Source organism: Chroicocephalus ridibundus, chromosome 7 (assembly GCF_963924245.1).
Source record: "Chroicocephalus ridibundus chromosome 7, bChrRid1.1, whole genome shotgun sequence".
NCBI lineage: Eukaryota > Metazoa > Chordata > Aves > Charadriiformes > Laridae > Chroicocephalus > Chroicocephalus ridibundus.
Genome location: NC_086290.1, coordinates 40,599,101 through 40,616,713, shown reverse-complemented (window position 1 = coordinate 40,616,713; position 17,613 = coordinate 40,599,101). Strand labels below are relative to the sequence as shown.

Below are 17,613 nucleotides of genomic sequence, written 5' to 3'. Positions count from 1 at the left end.
TAAGTGCTGTGTTAGCTGCCTTTTCCTGTAGTGATGGAAAGTTTCAGTTGCATTTCAGGAACCTTACAAAACAATGTAAGAATGAGAGCAAAGTGCATAGCGCAGTATCTGGAATCACTCCACATGTGCTTGCAGCCAGTAGTAACTCAGTCACGTGTTAACTAAAGGCAGTGGCACTGCCCAAGTGACCCATACTATAGCGATTTTCTTAAAGAAAGGAAATTCACTAGGTTTCTGTTTTCATGGTCACCACATTACAGTCGTGCCTTAGGTCAGCACGTGTAAATTTCAAAATGAACTGTTAAAATAGTTAGTGGTATTGTAAATGGGTATAAACTTCTGTTTCAGAAAAATAACAGTCCACCACCAGTAGTACCTCGCACCAAAGGCTTTCATGATACTGATGCCCTTTTCTTAGCTTGGAGTAATGACGGTTTGACAGAAAGTCACCGTAACTATTTTCTGAGCAGTTCTGGCCAATGAGGAAAGACCATGCAATACCGACAACCATACAGTCTTAAAACTCCAGAGTAAAATTAGAGGGGAAGAGGAAGTTAAAAAAAGAATAATCTCATGCATGTAAAAACCGCGTGCTTCTGAGATACCAGACAGATGATGACAGGTAACAGAAAAAATCAGAGGGTCAGCACTTACGTAGTCTTTGATACTGCCTTTTTAGTTAGAAAGAAAAATAAGGGAGACAGTAATCTTGCTCTCCCTTTCGTTCCCACCAAGGTTTACAGTTGTGTTGTGCATTAATTACTTTATCCATAAATTACATATAAGAAGGATGGGTAATCTATAATACATGGAAATATAATTCAACCCAAACCAAAAATCCAGATTTTTAATCTCTTGGAGAACTTCAGATGACAGTAGGCTGAGGCTGTGACTGTCAAGGCTTAGTTCTGTCTGTAATAGGGTGGTGGGTTTTTTGAAGCGAGATAGTATTTTTTACAAAACCGGTATAACATGCACTGCTTAAGGGATATGATTCTTTGTCAGCTACTTCATTGAACTTTTTTCTTTTTTTTCCCTTTATTGGCCGTATTAAGCTTTCAATTAGGTAGGATCAGTCTATATCCCCTTTGGCAGTTGTTTTACAAGGCAAAATTGAAATACTTGTCGTTGTCTTGTGCAGTGTTTTATCCCAGACGTATATATTTGTATGTGTATGAAAAAGACAGAGCAGAGCATCTTGTTTTATTTCTCCCAATTGCTGTAGCTTTTTTTACTACAAATAATAATGAAACCAAATTGGGGGAGGAGGGGGAATCAGGCCTGACAATTCATGGATTTTCCTAAGTCTCCAAAACCATGCCTAATTTGCTCGCTTCTGAAAACACGGAACATTAAATGTTAATGTCAATGAGGAATTAATAATTAATTGTGGTAATTAACGTGGTAATTAATAATATGTATTGACACAGCATCCAAAAACATGTGTCCCGGTATTACTCACTCCAGTGGTTCAGTTACTGCTAGTATGTTCTTTCTCTTTTCAGACAACTTTGTGGTGGATTCCAGCTCTTGCGTCCGTGCATGTCCCAGCTCCAAGATGGAGGTTGAAGAAAATGGTATTAAGATGTGTAAGCCCTGCACTGACATTTGTCCTAAAGGTAGGCAAGAGTTTAGCATAAATTTTCTTGAATGTAGTCTGTGCTGTAGTAGAGCAGAGCAGGGTGTTATTTTGGCATGAAATACCCTTCATGAGTAGGTTGTAGAATATCGATAGCCTTTGGATACCCACAGAACTTGGAGCTAAGTAGGCCGCGTGTGAAGCATATAAAATAGAGCAAAAATTTATTGAGCTGTAATGGTAATATAACCAAACCAATTACTTTTAGTTAAATAAAAGGGAAAGGGATTTCTCAGTTGTTTTTAGAGAAATCTGAAAGAACTAATTATTGTGTTATTTTAATGTCCTTTTGTCATTGCATAGGGGGCCATACTAAAGCCCTGACGTCAATGTATGGCATGTCGCATACTTGTAAATACAATGTCAGGTTTCCATTTATTTACTTTGTTTTTTAAAAATGTCTCTGTTTTCCCAGCATCTTCCACCTCCTTTTAAGTGTCTAAAACATAGACTAGAAGTTTTTCAGTGGTGGTGGTGTTGAGAAGACTGAAATCTATAGGTTACTTTGCTGTCCCAAGCTCCACTAGGGAGTCTTTCTGCTCCCTGCCTGAAGGTCTCAGAAGCAAAGCAGCATCGGTTTTGCCAGGTGGGCCTGTGCCACCTTTCACCCCTGGTGGAAGCCGTATCTGGAAGGGAATTCACAATGAAGCTACTGAAAAACTCTGTAAATCAACAGTCACTCCACGCGGCCGAAACAGTCCAACACAGAGATCTCTGCCAAGGCAGGGTACTGACATGCTGAATTCTTAAGTGAAGGCAATGTCCAGCCCTTTCATCTAATTGCAGTAAATAACTTTTTTTGCTGGATAGTTTTGTGCATGAAAATACATGTGTAGTGTTCCTATCAAGCTCTTAGCCTTGCTCTGTGAGATGGCAGTGTTGGGACCCCCCAGCTTCTGCAGTGAGTAGTGCACAAATAAATGGCAAGGCCACCAGGGTAGTCTGAGCTAAGTCACCAACTAGCTGTTTACAGCTGGCTTGAGTGGGATTTTGTGTGGTTCACACTTGCCTTTAGATCCACTGTAAAATACCTTACCCAGTGTGCCAGGATGTCCTTCTCTGGCAGGTACTCTAGCTTATTGCTTTTCTCAAATCATCACGTGCTTCTTTGGGAAAAGGGAAAGAGTGCCATTTTAACACCTCTCTGCCGCGTTATCTCTGAAAGAAATGAAGACTGGCGTCTAGAAGAACTTATTCTAATTCAGGAATCATTTTTCCTAGTTCTTTACACACACTCCTTGTTTTGGCAGCATGTGATGGCATTGGAACAGGGAGTTTAGTGTCAGCTCAGACGGTGGATTCCAGCAACATTGACAAGTTCATAAACTGCACCAAGATCAATGGCAACCTTATCTTCCTTGTTACTGGGATTCATGGGTAAGTGACAAAACGTTAAGACATTATGTCGTGGTGCCAGCTGAAACAAATTGCGTCCACCTCTTAATGATGGCCACTGGCTTCTTTTATGGAATAGCAGATCCAGGATAAATTAGTTTTCTGCCTTCCATTATCAAGGAAACTGTTACCTTGATTCTTATGACTCAACATCTGGGAAAAAAAGGATGAAGTAGACTGTTTGCACTAGAAAAAGACAACTGTGATATTTCGTTACTTTATGAGATCGTCGGTACTGGCTTGCAATAATGGCTAACTAGAGAATAGAAGGGAGAAAGGGAAGTTGCTTTCCATTAGTTTGTTTAAATTTTGTGTGACCAGCAGTCTGACGGGCCGAATATGCGGAGAGTGCCTCACCTAGCATAAACTGGATGGCTGTCACTGCAGATACTTGCAAAAAAAGCTGCCCTCTGTCAATCAGTTTTGAAGTATATATTCAAGTTTCAATTGCAGAGGTGCACAAAACTCACTGGTATTTAAATCCAGTATTTTGGTTTAAATAGGGCTGTATATTGAATAAGTCTTAGTCACGGTTGAAGATGTGGAGGTACAGAACCAGTATTTAAAATTCTCACCAACGTCTCCTTGTAAAGGAAGATGTACCAGGCAGATAACTAGTGCCTTGCTGTTTGCAGGTCAGCGCACTGTGCATTTGCCTTTGTAGCTAAGTTGAATGCATGGTGCGGATGCCAAGGTGGGATGCATCCTGGGAAGACAGACATACTCTGCTTTGATGGTCAGCCGAGGTCCAATGCAACTAGCCGCTTTCTTGCATTGTATTCTTTCTGTCATTGAGAGAATACAAATACGATTGTATCTTCTTACTAATTCAAGCCTTCATGTTGTAATCAACCATGGTGAATGTGACACTTGGAGGTATTTTGGGACCTATTAAAGTGAGCAAAATGCTCAAAACGTACAAATTAGATTTAACCCTTTTGCCCCTTTGTTGCCATAAGTAGGTAGATACTTTGTGGTACGCTAACAGTGAAAAATACTCAATTGCTTCTACCACTGTGTAGGCTTCAAATTTGAACTTGTTTTTTAGGTTCTTTGGAGCTTTCAACATTGCTTGCTTAAATACAGTTCCCAAACCAAGTCCATGTTTGCAGCTGTATGGCATAATGAAAATGTGATTAACTGAATGTCTGCAGATTGATCTGAAATGGAATTCTGGTCTGAAGTAGTACCAGCATATTTTTCTTTAGCCCTTCTATAGATTCTATAGATTCAGATATGTTTAGATTGTAAGAAAGTGGCTGACACTGGGCTGCCTGGCTCAAATGTACCCTCCGCGGAGTGTACCCTCCTCAGCGGAGTGTACCCTCCGCTGGATAAAAAACTGGCTGTATGGCCATGCCCAGCGAGTTGTGAGTAATGGAGCAAAATCTGGTTGGCGGCCGGTCATCAGTGGTGTCCCTCAGGGCTCAGTTTTGGGGCCAGTCTTGTTCAATATCTTTATTGATGATCTAGACAAGGGGATTGAATGCACCCTCAGTAAATTTGCGGATGACACCAAACTAGGTGGGAGTGTTGATCTGCTGGAGGGTAGGAAGGCTCTACAGAGGGACCTGGACAGGCTGGATCGATGGGCCAAGGCCAATGGGATGAGGTTTAATAAGGCCAAGTGCCGGGTCCTGCATTTTGGTCACAACAACCCCGGGCAACGCTACAGGCTTGGGGCAGAGTGGCTGGAAAGCTGCCCAGCAGAAAAGGACCTGGGGGTGCTGGTGGATGGCCAGCTTAACATGAGTCAGCAGCGTGCCCAGGTGGCCAAGAAGGCCAACAGCATTCTGGCTTGTATCAGGAATAGCGTGGCCAGCAGGAGTAGGGAAGTGACCGTGCCTCTGTACTCGGCACTGGTGAGGCCTCACCTCGAGTACTGTGTTCAGTTCTGGGCCCCTCTGTACAAGAGGGACGTTGAAGTGCTGGAGTGTGTCCAGAGGAGAGCTACCAGGCTGGTGGGGGGTCTGGAGAACAAGTCCTATGAGGAGAGGCTGAGGGAGCTGGGCATGTTTAGCTTGGAGAAGTGGGGGCTGAGGGGAGACCTCATGGCCCTCTACAACTACCTGAAAGGAAACTGGAGAGAGGTGGGGGTTGGCCTCTTCTCCCAGGTGAATAACGACAGGACCAGAGGAAATGGTCTGAAGTTGTGGTAGGGGAGGTTTAGATTAGATATTAGGAAGAATTACTTTACTGAAAGAGTGGTCAGGCACTGGACCAGCCTGCCCAGGGAGGTGGTGGAGTCACCATCCCTGGAGGTATTTAAGAAACGTCTAGATTTGGCTCTTCAGGGCATGCTCTAGTGCCCAAGATTATTGGTTGGTGGTGGGGTGTTGTGTGTGGGGTTGTGGGTGTGGAGTTTAGTTGGTGGGTGCTTTTTTTTTTTTGTGTGGTTTTTTTTGTTTGTGGTTTTTTTTTATGTGGTTGGACTTGATGATCTCAAAGGTCCCTTCCAACCACTAAGATTCTGTGATTCTGTGAAATTTCCCTACTAGGTGAGGTGGAAAGAAACAACTTGTTTCCTTGATTTGATATAGTGATTGGTTATAATGCTTCACCTGCAACTTGACTCCGGCCATGAGACAGACAGTTGAAAATCCGCTTCACTGAGGCCCTACAGCTCGGTGATTCTCAGAAGGCCAGCAAATGCACGCTTCCACTCTGCAGTTGGTCTTCTCATCTCTCCAGCAGGGAGTACGGTGTGAGAGGTTAACAGAGCATAGGGAGGAAGAAGGACTTTGGTTCAAGTGGTTCAAGGAAATGCTGCTCTGAACTTTTTGAAGCCCTGAAGAAGGTCACACAGGAGTCAGCGCTCAGGCTGTCACACTTTCTGATCTGGCCATACGGCCGACTGAGAGGCTGGATGTAAAACTATTAAGTCTCACAGGACAGGAAGTATTCTAGTACATGCAAGACAAACAGCTAGAGGACATGAGCAATTTGGTGTGGATTATTCCAGTGCATTACATGAAATGTACTTTTGAGTATTAGAACTCCTTTTGTTGCAAAGGTTATATTAGCTGCAAAGTTACGAGATGAACCTTATTAAAAAATCTGTTGAAATGAAAGGGACGAAAACCAACCTTGAATAAAACCGTATTGATCTGAAAAATATTTAAATTAAGGACTACAAAGCAGAGGGTTAAAATATTTTGTTCTATTTTAATAGACATGTAATGTTGAAACTGTGTGCCACTTTGTCTCTCATTCTATGTAGAAAATTCACTCCAACAAGTCTTAAGTATGAGGACACTGAGTTCTGCAACCCTAAAGCTTTCCACAGCATAAATTGCAATAGTATATATTAAAAGAAGAAGATTTGAGAGTTAATGAAAATAACTTTATACTTCTGGAACCTTTTTTTTTTTAAAATTCTGTTAAATTTTGCAAATCAGTAATACAGAAAGGAAATTTAAACAATGACACTTGCTACACAAGTAGTTTATAATATAAATGGACAGTATGGAGCAACAACAATAATACATATTTCCACTCAACATTTAGTTGACTTCTGTTATGAATCTGTTTACTTGAAGTGAACGGCAGCTTTTAAGCATATGAATTTTCAGTGTTTCAGATTGTAGGGACTTAAAGGCTAGCTCTCCATGAGGAACTGAAAGACTTTTAGTAGTGGCACACAATAACCTCAGTGGAATGCTGGAAATGCTGAGTGGATTTTTTTGTTGGTTTTCACTGGTAACTCTGGGGTTACAGTTGATCCTGTCATATTTTTGCTCCTGTGGTTCTGTAGCCAGTCTTTCCCTTTCCTGAGTACTTGAACTTTGTGAATTTCTAATAATTTTTGTACCAACTGTATATATAATTATGAATTGTTTTGATGCACAATTATTTATAATAGTTTATATATAAATTAGGTAATTATGACTTTGCTTTAATTAGTGTCCAGAGGTTAAGTGAGATGAAGGTAGACCTAATTTTGGTAAGTCAGTAGTACTTATTCTTTTAAGGTGATGCTCTGCTGACGTGTATGGATAACGTGATCTTCATTAGGATCCAAATGTGCCGCCTGAGACAGACAGAAAACATGTTGGCTGAAAAACTGTATAGGTCAGGTGCAGCCTTCTCTCTACTGTTCCCTTCTGGCTGGGACGCTAAAAAGCCAAGCTGCCTTCTGCTCGTCTTCCTGCCTGTGAAGGGGTGGGATATACCAAGGAGAGCTGTAGTTTAAGGATGGACAGCCCCAGCTCACAGCAAATGCTGCCTCCTTCTTCCCCTCACTTGCAGTAGGAGCAGCAAGCCCTCAGTGCTCACCAGCTTTTTATCTTCCCTTTAGTTGTCCATCTCCAGTTTCACAACAAGCTGAAACTCTCATTCTTGGAGCTGTGCCTGTTCTACTGAGAAATCATGGCTTTGCTAATAAGAATGGTAGAAGATGACTGCGTTATTCTACAGTTTTATATGTTGATAAAACACCTGAACAGACATTTGGCTGTATTGTATTAAAGACATTGTATCTTTAAAGACTGCTTTACCATAGGATTTGGAGGTGAAATTCAGCAACCTCATATTTACTACAGGCAGGGGTTTGCCTTTTTAATAGTAGCGCATTTTAAAAGCAAAGTGTTGTGTTCCTGTTAAGTAGTCAAAACTTGTTATCCAGTTTTCTGAGAGCCCCAAATTGTTAAAATTAAGTGTATATGATGCTTCGTGGTCGACTGGGCTTTATGTTAAGGTTCAAGAACTCATTTGATCGCTGCTAACCTGGAGTCGCTTCCAGGATGTTTAGAAGTGACCTCATCAGTCTGTCCCCCCATAGACTTGTGAGGCCTGTCCCCGAAGACAGCCTGGTTGATTATCTGCATGTTCCAATTCCAAGAATATTGTCTCTTGGAAAGCAGAAGGAGGTGAGGTAGAAATGCATGCTCCATATTTACTGAGGATGTTTCCTACCATTAGAAAAAACACAAAAATACCGTAACATGGTGTGCAGAAGAGCCTTTTCCTGGATTTTTAAAGGATTTTTGTTGGGGTTAGGCTTCTCGTCGTCTTCTTAAATAGTTGGAGTCTTTACTCCTTTAAAATTAGGGGGAAAAATATTTACTAAATGATGGCACTCTCAAAATCAAGGTCAGCTTCATCTTTTTGCATCGTAGCATATCTAACTTCGAGATTTTAATGTTTGGCGGGGGTCATTTCTCAGGTGACAAACTTGGTTGGCAAGGATCTGTGCTTTTTGCTGTTCCCTGTTCAACACCTTCTGCCAAGTGTACCCTTTTAATGCCACGTATCAGGAACAGCTGGCAAGCTCTTAGTTTTGCTTTGCTTAAAGCTTGTCACTTGTTTCAGTAGCAGTTGTGTTAGTTCTGGTAGCACAGTATCACAACTGTACCATCTGAGCTAGCGTTCCTGGAAAAAATGTTGAAAATTTATCTTTCCTTTAGGGAGGTCACACATGGTTGTTTAGAATCCGTTTGTTTTCCATGAGCAAAAATGTTTGCTAAAACATTAATGATTTGAAACTTAAAGATGCTAAGCATCATTATTTTCCTTCAAGATGACTTGGGAGAAGTTAGGCATAGGTTCTGCAGGAACAGCAGTCTGAAGACACTGGAAACAGTCTGAAGAAATCTGGAGCTGCCTAAAAGCAAAGTGTTGACCTCCTGAATGCTGCTTTCTACATGGCATAGCTTTGATGTGCTGATCTTTTTTTATTCAGAGTATCACATTTTGTCTTTTTAATCTTTCAGGGACCCGTATCACACAATTGCCGCAATCAATCCAGAGAAATTAAATATCTTCCAAACAGTGAGGGAGATAACAGGTAACATACTTCCGATTTCCTAGAATCTGAACTTCTCACTTTGCGTTTATGGTTGTCATTTGTTGGGTTTTCTGAAGAACACAAGGTGTTTTTTTCTTTAAACTCTCAATTTAAACTCGTGAAAGTTTAATACACAACGACTTCAGTATCAGTTGGCATTTACAAATGTGTTGTCCTCTGCTTATGAATGCAGAACATTCATTATGTTGGGGGTACAAAAGCATCAGGAGACCAAGACCTTACTGTTGAGTGGGTGAGGGGTCTTGGTCCTCACTTGAAAGTGTTTGAAATATGCCTTGGAAAAAAACAGACCAGTCAATGTGGTTTTGCAGCTACTTCTCTTGGTCTAATAGCAGATGCTGCTGCAAATTAGCTTCTGTAATTTAAAGAAAAACATATGCGTGGAGAGGTAGTACCATATTTTGTGACTTTTCAGTGGGGTCGTGTAGCAAGAACACAGTACTTTGTTTTCTTGCTTCTTCTTGTTTCACCATTCGGAGGCAGGGAGACAGATACTACAGCTTTGAGTTCTTGATTGATTGCTAGTTATGTATAGATAGGGAAATGCAAAAAAAATCCTATTCCATGCACGCAAAAAAAATCTTTGGACACTACAGCATGATTGTTGCTGGGTGGAACTCAACAAGTGTTTCGCATTTGAAGTAAGTTCTCTCCCATGTGCTTCACCTCTCAGAAGCTGTGTATTTCGGCAAGCCACTGGGATTAAAAAATGAAAGTAAACTCTAAATCTCTCCCTAATTAATGTCAAAGATAATCTGGCATCTGGGTGTCTGTAATTTGCCATTCTTAAACACGCTGTCTAATTGACAGTCTCAGCTCTACTACTTAAGTGGAATTATCGCTGTGCTTAAAGATGTACTGCATTTCAGTCCGGTACCGAATCAAAATCAGAGGGAACTGCGCTCCGCAGAAGATGGGTAGCACAAAACAATACGTAGCTCCACTTGTGCAGAGAATGCTCTCTGGTGATGAACAGTCCTCAAACACACTCAGAAACGAACGCAAGTTCTTTGTTTTAGGAAAGTCTTGTCATCTTCTAATTATGGATCTCTCAACTTCATTTTAGAACCGAATGTTCCTAATTCAGGCAAATCTTTTTTTTCTGCTGCTGCTGTTTTGAAAAGTCTGGGAGGCTTTTCAAGGTTCCAGCCTGGGTTTAGGTGCCACCCTCACTGTGGCTGTTGACAGTGGATGTAATGCTGCTGTGACTGTTAGAGTCCTCCTTCGCCTTCCTGGGGAGGAGACAGTGGTGAGCAGGCTGATGAACTCAAAGACGTTAGTCTGCAGCATTCATTACCTATTTATTTCTTTTTCTCAAACCAACGCTGTCTTTTATTCATAGGCTGAGCCTGTCCTAATTCATATATGTGATAAAGGAGTCTTTATGGCTGAAATCATTGACATTCCAATGCTTGCCTTTTCTTCTTCAGGGTATTTGAATATACAGTCGTGGCCTGAGAATATGACAGATTTCAGGGTGTTTTCTAACCTGGTTACTATTGGTGGAAGAGCTCTCTATAGGTAAGGTGCTTCCTCTGTTGATGGAATAATTTTTTAATAGTATTCAATGATTCTTTGTTCAGTAGCACAGGGTGCACCATCCTTTGGGAAGGGCATCACAAATTGATAGGTTTTTCTCTGTTAACAAGGTATTCATTAACAGTATCTTTGCTAATCATTTGTTTATAATAGGTAATACCTTTTGAACATAATAATTCAAAAAAAAAAGAACATCATCTTGGTTGATTGCTGTAGCTATTAACGCATTGTCTAGAAAGTATATTTTATGCTTTAAAATAGCTTTTGAATGTGAAACATAAGTTGAAAAGACATTAATAGTAGAATTTAGTCCCATTATCAGGAAGTTTATGTGGTTGCAATTGGAAGTGCAGGCTCATGTGCCCAAAGAACGTTGTCGTCTTAAGAAGTGGTAAAAGATAAATCCAGATAAGGACACTGAAGTCGCTGAGGTACTTTCCAGGTGAGGTGTACATTAGCTCTGTAGCACCATTTTTACCAGAGATGTTTCTGTATGAAAACTCATATGGAGGAATTGATTTGAAGAGAAGAAAATGTGGTGAAAAATAATGAAGGAAGCACAAGAAGGCATCTGAATGACATATACTGCAACCCCTGGTTCCCCATTGTGTAAATATAGTAAATCAGTCGTGGGATTCTGCTGGCATCTTAAACAACAACCCAAGCAGATTATGAATAGCAGTGAAACCTTGAGATTGAATTACAGCCCAGCATTCTGCTTGGAAGCAGCAATTTTTATTTGGAACAGCTGGAAAACAATTATAATAATTAAAATACAATAACCTAAAGGATGCCCAAAACCGATATTGTCTTCACTAATATTCAGTCATAAAATATGTGCAGTCATTTCCATGTTGCACAGACAATCATTTACCGTTCCTTTCGTGAAGAAAGGAGATAACCACATATTACAACAAAAAAGAAAAATGAAATATAGAAAGTGGGTTGGAAAAATTTCCTTGAAAATAACAATTTCTTCCTGTATTACTATAAATGACATTAATTTGATGCCTGACAGAAGATGTTAATACATTTTGCATGACTTTGTCAGTTTCTCCTTAGCATATAAACTATCGTAGTATGAATTCTGTTGTCTTAGAAAAAAAATCAGGATTTTACTCAGTTTTCTCAACAGCACCTTATCTCAAAGAATATGTTAATGGATGAAACGTAACTAATTGACATGTTTTGCTGACCTGGTTGGCCTAGTTGTGTGAGCATCACAGCTTGCAATATCGCAGGGCTCGTAATTTTCCAGGCAATAGAACTGGATGTTGACTCATAAAATATTTGTGTTGCCTCAAAATAAGTTTTCTGACCAAATTCCAGTTTTGCCAAAAAGATCATCTTGACATTAGGAACTAACTGTAGCGGGAAATTCCCAACTAGCTCTAGTAAGTTCCACCTCCTGGAGCTAATTCCTGTTCTCTCTTCCTTTTGTTTTCATCACAGTGGCCTTTCCTTACTCATCCTGAAGCAACAAGGTATTACCTCTCTGCAGTTTCAGTCCTTGAAGCAAATCAGTGCTGGCAACATCTACATAACAGACAACAGCAATCTGTGCTACTACCACACTGTTAACTGGACCAGCCTCTTCAGCACACCCAGTCAAAAGACGGTGATTCATCGAAACAAAAAGGCAGAGAACTGCAGTAAGTACTGCCGCTCAGTGCCAGTCTTCGTGCCTATAATTGTCTCACTTGGGAGGAAAATGGTACAATTGCTGACAGGATACAGTGCAGTGAGCAGGCCAGGAACTTGGCTGGTGTCTCCTGGAGCTCCATGGACGTTGGTGGAGCTGTGATCATTTACAGAATCTAAGGATTTGGCCCAGTCTGCCTCTGAGCAGATTTATAGGCAAATGAAATGTTTTAAAGTAGGAACAAATGAAACGGAGAAGAGAGAGGACACTGCTTCCTTACCATGATGTGAACTTTCCAGATTAGAGATCCAGTTTCACAAATATGAGTTTTGAAGGCCATAACTGTAGAGTGAATGTAGTGTTCATGAAAGGCACTGATTTCACAGATTTGAAAAGTACAGCCCTTTCCTTATGGAGTGAGATTTGCATCTTTTGATTCTTCTGCCCTGCTTCACCACAGTGGCTCTGTCTCAATCCAGAAAGGTCGCTTCAGGGACTGGTTTTGATCACCGCGTTCCTCCTTTCTGCATTTGACCTGTCTGATAAAGAAGATTACTTTTAATTGGGCCTGATTGTCTTTCAGGAAAGCATACTTGCCAGTACCTGGACTGAGATCATAGTACTGAAAAGCAAATAAATGCTATGTAGCAGATGAAACAATTTGGTTCTGCAGAGATCAGGCAGCAAATTGCATTAATACAGTCATGTTGTAGCAGCAATACAGTTCATTTCAAGCCTCTGTTAGACTGCTAGCAAGAGAGGATATTCATTAAATTGCTGTGTGTTTAAGAGATATTTCTGAGTTTTGTGCTTTGACCATCCAGAAATCTTTGCTTTGTGTTTTTTCAGGCTATGGTCCTACTTTTAACTTATTCTTTTAGTTCCTTCCCCCTCCGCCCTCCCTTTGAAGTACTATTCTGTTATGTTTTGAGAGAATTTTTGGCTGTGCTCATCGCTGTAGTATGAGTGTACCTTCCAGTGTTAGGTGAAACAAACTGTACACTTATCACTGCTGTTCAGTTATTTTTCTAATATTTTCTGCCACGTAAGAATGAAGTAGAAGGTCTTGTTTGGCCTGACTTTTTTGGGGGTATGATGACGATGATAATGATGTGTCTCTACACACAAGTTAAAAAAGTGACGGTTAAAGAAATGCCTGTTGCAGTTGATATAGATAGTTTAATTGTGATCGTGCCTGCAGGTGTAGAGGGAAAGGGTTGTTTCTTAACCTCCAGCAGACCACTGTCCAGTTTTAAACTGCAGCATACTTTATCCTTTGATAAAGTATGCTTCTCTTACGTGAGACAGAAGGATGTGTTGAACATAACTTTTCTTGGTAGAAGTTTATCATAGAATAGTTTGGGTTGGAAGGGACCTTTAAAGATCATCTAGTCCAACCTCCCCTGCCATGAGCAGGGACACCTTCAACTAGATCAGGTGGCTCAGAGCCCCATCCAGCCTGACCTTGAATGTTTCCAGGGATGGTGCATCTGCCACCTTTCTGGGCAACCTGGGACAGTGTTTCACCACCCTCACTGTAAAAAATTTCTTCTTTGTATCTAGTCTAAATCTTCATTCTTTTGGTTTAAAGCCATTACCCATTGTCCTATCGCAACAGGCGCCTCTAAAAAGTTTGTCCCCGTCTTTCCTGTAGGCCCCCTTTAAATACTGAAAGGCCACAATAAGGTCTCCCTGGAGCTTTCTTTTCTCCAGGCTGAACAGCCTCCTGACTTTCCATGAATAACTAGTGCCTTCAGTCTTGCCAGCTAGAGCATGTGTAGATGGCTTGTGGTTCCGGTATGCAGCCTGGTTTTTTCTGCCTCCACATAGAAAGCCAACTATGAAAAATGGTGTGTATTATTTGAGAAATAAAGGTGTTGCTAAGAAAGAGAATCACATCTGCCCAGGGATGGTGGGTTGCTAGTTGCTTTTCCCTGCAGCGGGGTTGGAATTTAATAGGTGGTGGGGAGGAACCTAGTTCTGTGCTAGCAGTCTAGTAACAAGTGTATTTTGGATGTCGTGACAAGGAGAATTAGCTCTTTGAGGTTTCACGTACGGAACAGAATCTGTCTGAAGAAGCACAAGGTCTTGATGACTATGCAAGAATCACTAGGGTTATATTCCAAGATCCTAGTGGTCGCATCTTGCTCTCAGATACATGAGCCTGTGTACTTTCCAGAGAGCACAGGTTTCCTCTCCACCATATGAAAAACTGCTGAGTGTGGGAGAAAAATCTTGCTCTTGGTGCTCTTTGATGTTTTCTAACAGCAGATTGGCTATAGCTGACTGATAATGGTGCATCATTTAATCAAAGAACAACCAGCTCTCTTCCATTCCTAGAGAATGAGTATAAAAGCCAAATAAGCAGTAGTAGGGTGGAACATAGGCCCCGTGTCTCATACAGTAATGCCTCCTCTTTGCTTCAAGCTCTCTATAACTTACAATATGTTAGAAGACAATGGAAAGCCACCAGAGGTGAACTTGGCAAGGCTCTTTTCCCTTCATGGAACAGTAGCCCATTTGTTTCACTGGTTTTGAGAGCTTGGGGACGTAGCTGAACATGGTGATTTGGAAGATATTCCCATATTAGTTGTCAGGACTGCTTTGTCAAATACCTCTTTGCCCTTTCCTCTGATCACTAAGGTTGAGTCCCTTTGAGTCCCAGCAGCCACAGCTACTGAAACACGGACTTCCAGGGCACATGGAAGCTTGGAGGTACTGTCACATCATCCTCTTGCACTGTACATCTTGTCACTACATTTGCACACAAAGGGAAAATGTAAACTTTATTTGACTTTTAGCTTGTTAAGGATTTGTTATGACTGAGACTCATAATTTTCTGGAAACAAAGATACTCCTAAAGATATTTTACGAAATTTAACACCAAGGGAATCTTCATGATGAAAACAATTCTCATTCATTTCATTTTAAGAAGTCACAATGTAAGCTACAGTGCCAAGGGGCTAGTTTTAAAAATGGGGTCTAACCTATGTTCATTAAATGGACTGTATTTAATTAATGTAGGCTAGGGGCTAAGTTACTCTGATCAGAAGGCAGTATCTTAGCAGAATTCCTGAATCCTAACAGGGAACAGTGGTTTTCTCTCTCTATGCATGTCTGCGTGAATGAATTGCTTAATGTTTTGTGGCCTTTTGAGAATCAGCATGAGATGAGAAGAGCTCTACTGCTGCTTCAGCTCTGCCTGTCAGTCAGCACCTCTCTGGAGTTCAGTGGGTTCTGATGCAGGTTAGATTTTAACTAAAATCTTCACAATTGCTTAGAGCAAGGCAGAATTCTTCCTTACGACCAGATGCATTTCCCCAGCGTACTCTGAAACATCTGTGATTCTCAGGATAGGCCAACAGGCTGGGCTTTAGGAGAGTTTTCTCTGAATCTTCTTCCACTGCCTGAATGTTTGGGATCTGTGGCAAGCCTCGAGGGTTTCCATTGCTGCCTTTCAGTTATTTTGCCTGTTCTGCACCCCGATCCTGCAGATGCTTGGGGATATGCCCATGCCTCTCTGAGTGACAAAGACGACTAATCAGAATGGGGAAGGCAAATGCATAAGTAAATATTTGCAGGATTGGAATCCGTCTTCTATGATTGAAAAACTGTCTGCTTGCATGGTAACTAGCAGGGTATGAACTGGTAAAAAAACATTAAAGATTTTTTTTCACATGGTTTCCAGTGAACGAACCAGCCTAGACCATGGTAATTATTACAGCCACTCTCGGGTATGTTTATTGCTATTCCTTCGTATATTTTGAGTCACTGTCGGCTTGTTTGTGCTTTCCACACTACCTAGTGATTCTTAATGGCTTAAAGCAAGTTACAGCAAACATTTAATATCTATGCGTAACTTTTCTTAAAAATCATGTAAGAGCTTCCAAGACCTAGTAAGCATCATATTGAAGTGACTTAGGATATATCACAAGATAGAAGTATCTTTTCCATACCGTTTAATGCTGTGTTCAGCTGACCATATAAATCAGTGAGGCAATACTTAAAAAACTGTTGAGGGAGTAAAATATTTTTTGAAAAGTTCAGTCTGTAGTGATGCTTCATTTTTGAGATAACACTGACATTGTAGGGTTTGGCAGAACTCTGATTTATTCTTTTTTTCAATAAGGAAGATAAAGACAACAAATTAAAGTCTGTGGAAATGCTACAGAAATATCCAACACACAAAATATACGTTATACTCCTGATATCGTCAATTATTTCATCTTGTTATTTCTGCCACTTCTTCACAATGTTAAAGTAGTCATCAAATATTTTTTGATGACACCATCAAGATGGTTTTTCCAAAAGCTGGTTAAAAGCTTGGGCAGACTTCACTTTTTTGTAGAATGTTGAAAATACAGGAGCAAAACAGTTGTGTGTTTTTTGAATTAAAAAAAGTAATCCATCAACCCCATAATGCTCTATTGCTTTGCGTTGTCTTTCTAATATTGTCCGATGCAGGGCCAGAGAGGGGTGGGTGGCTGGAAGGAATGCGACCTCTCTCTTCTCCACTTCCCCTACACACATTCAGGGATAGAAATATCAGCGTCCAAGCTCATGTACACAGGGAACACAGAAGAAAGTGGCACCTTTGAGGCTGAGCAGCAAGGAAAGGGCAGCAGTACGTGATCATCAGCGAGAGGCTTCTGAACTGTGTGGACCCTAAAAGATGGCTAGGCTTGGGGGCTGGGTACAGGAGGAGGTTTGGGAGCAAGGCGCAAGTTGAGGCTTCAACAGCTGTTGCACCTTCAGCACAGTCCAATAGTGTCTCCCGAGGCTGTTTAAGAGTTCAGGTGGCAAATGGACATCTTCAAATGGATGAGCTGAGTGGAAATTAATTGGAGAGCATTTATCTAAAATGCAATGCATGAAGCTCTCATCTAATGTAGACTTTTAATTGTCTACTGCTATAAACTGTAATGTTAAACACAGTTTGTGCATAAAACTTATTTCGTTATGAACATTACTAGTGCAGAATGAATGACTATAAAGTTATTTGCTAGAGGATGTGCTCTGGTAGTTAGATTTTACTGTTCTTCCATGCTGAAGTGAAGAATCTGCCATTTTTTGCGAGGATGGTATTTTTTATGGAACAGTCAGAGGTGGCTCATGTTAAATATGAGCGCGCACAAAATAAATGTAGAGAAAATATTCTTTTATACAAAGTTAGTTAAATAATTACTTTCAGCTTTAGTGACACCTACAGTGTACGGTGAATCCTTTCTATGCGAAGGTTGTTATAAATGTGGTTGTTATGAATCACATCAATTTAGCCACCAATTAACAACTTGAATAAATGATTACATTCATTATCAGGTGTGATGCAAAGTGAACTGAAGTCTGTGGGAGCTTTTCTATGGAGTTCATGGAGCTTTGGATCAGGCCTGTAAGTGTATAGCCAAATAACAATAATTTTCTTTTTTTAGGTAGCTAATTTTCTTATGTTCTATCCAGGCTGAGGAAAAACATTGAACCTTTCTGCTTCTAACCTGTGTGACCCCATTAATAAAGAATGAACACTTGTTCTAAAACTCTCGATGAAAATGAGTTCCTGTCAAAAGCATTATTGTTCTTTCCTTCCAGATATGG

General features: G+C 40.7%; 1 protein-coding gene across 5 annotated transcripts in view; it reads left to right on the top strand.

The window, feature by feature from the left end:
* Positions 1 to 17,613, top strand: part of ERBB4 (erb-b2 receptor tyrosine kinase 4) — a 630,546-nt gene that overhangs the window by 451,426 nt on the left and 161,507 nt on the right. For all 5 annotated transcript variants that reach the window (XR_010071879.1, XM_063340408.1, XM_063340406.1 and 2 more), the window contains exons 8-12: positions 1,506 to 1,619; positions 2,890 to 3,016; positions 8,746 to 8,819; positions 10,271 to 10,361; positions 11,832 to 12,031. Coding sequence is in view for 4 of the 5 variants with exons in the window: in XM_063340408.1 (XP_063196478.1) it covers positions 1,506 to 1,619; positions 2,890 to 3,016; positions 8,746 to 8,819; positions 10,271 to 10,361; positions 11,832 to 12,031 (606 nt within the window). In the remaining variant the exon portion in view is untranslated. The remainder of the gene's footprint in view (positions 1 to 1,505; positions 1,620 to 2,889; positions 3,017 to 8,745; positions 8,820 to 10,270; positions 10,362 to 11,831; positions 12,032 to 17,613) is intronic.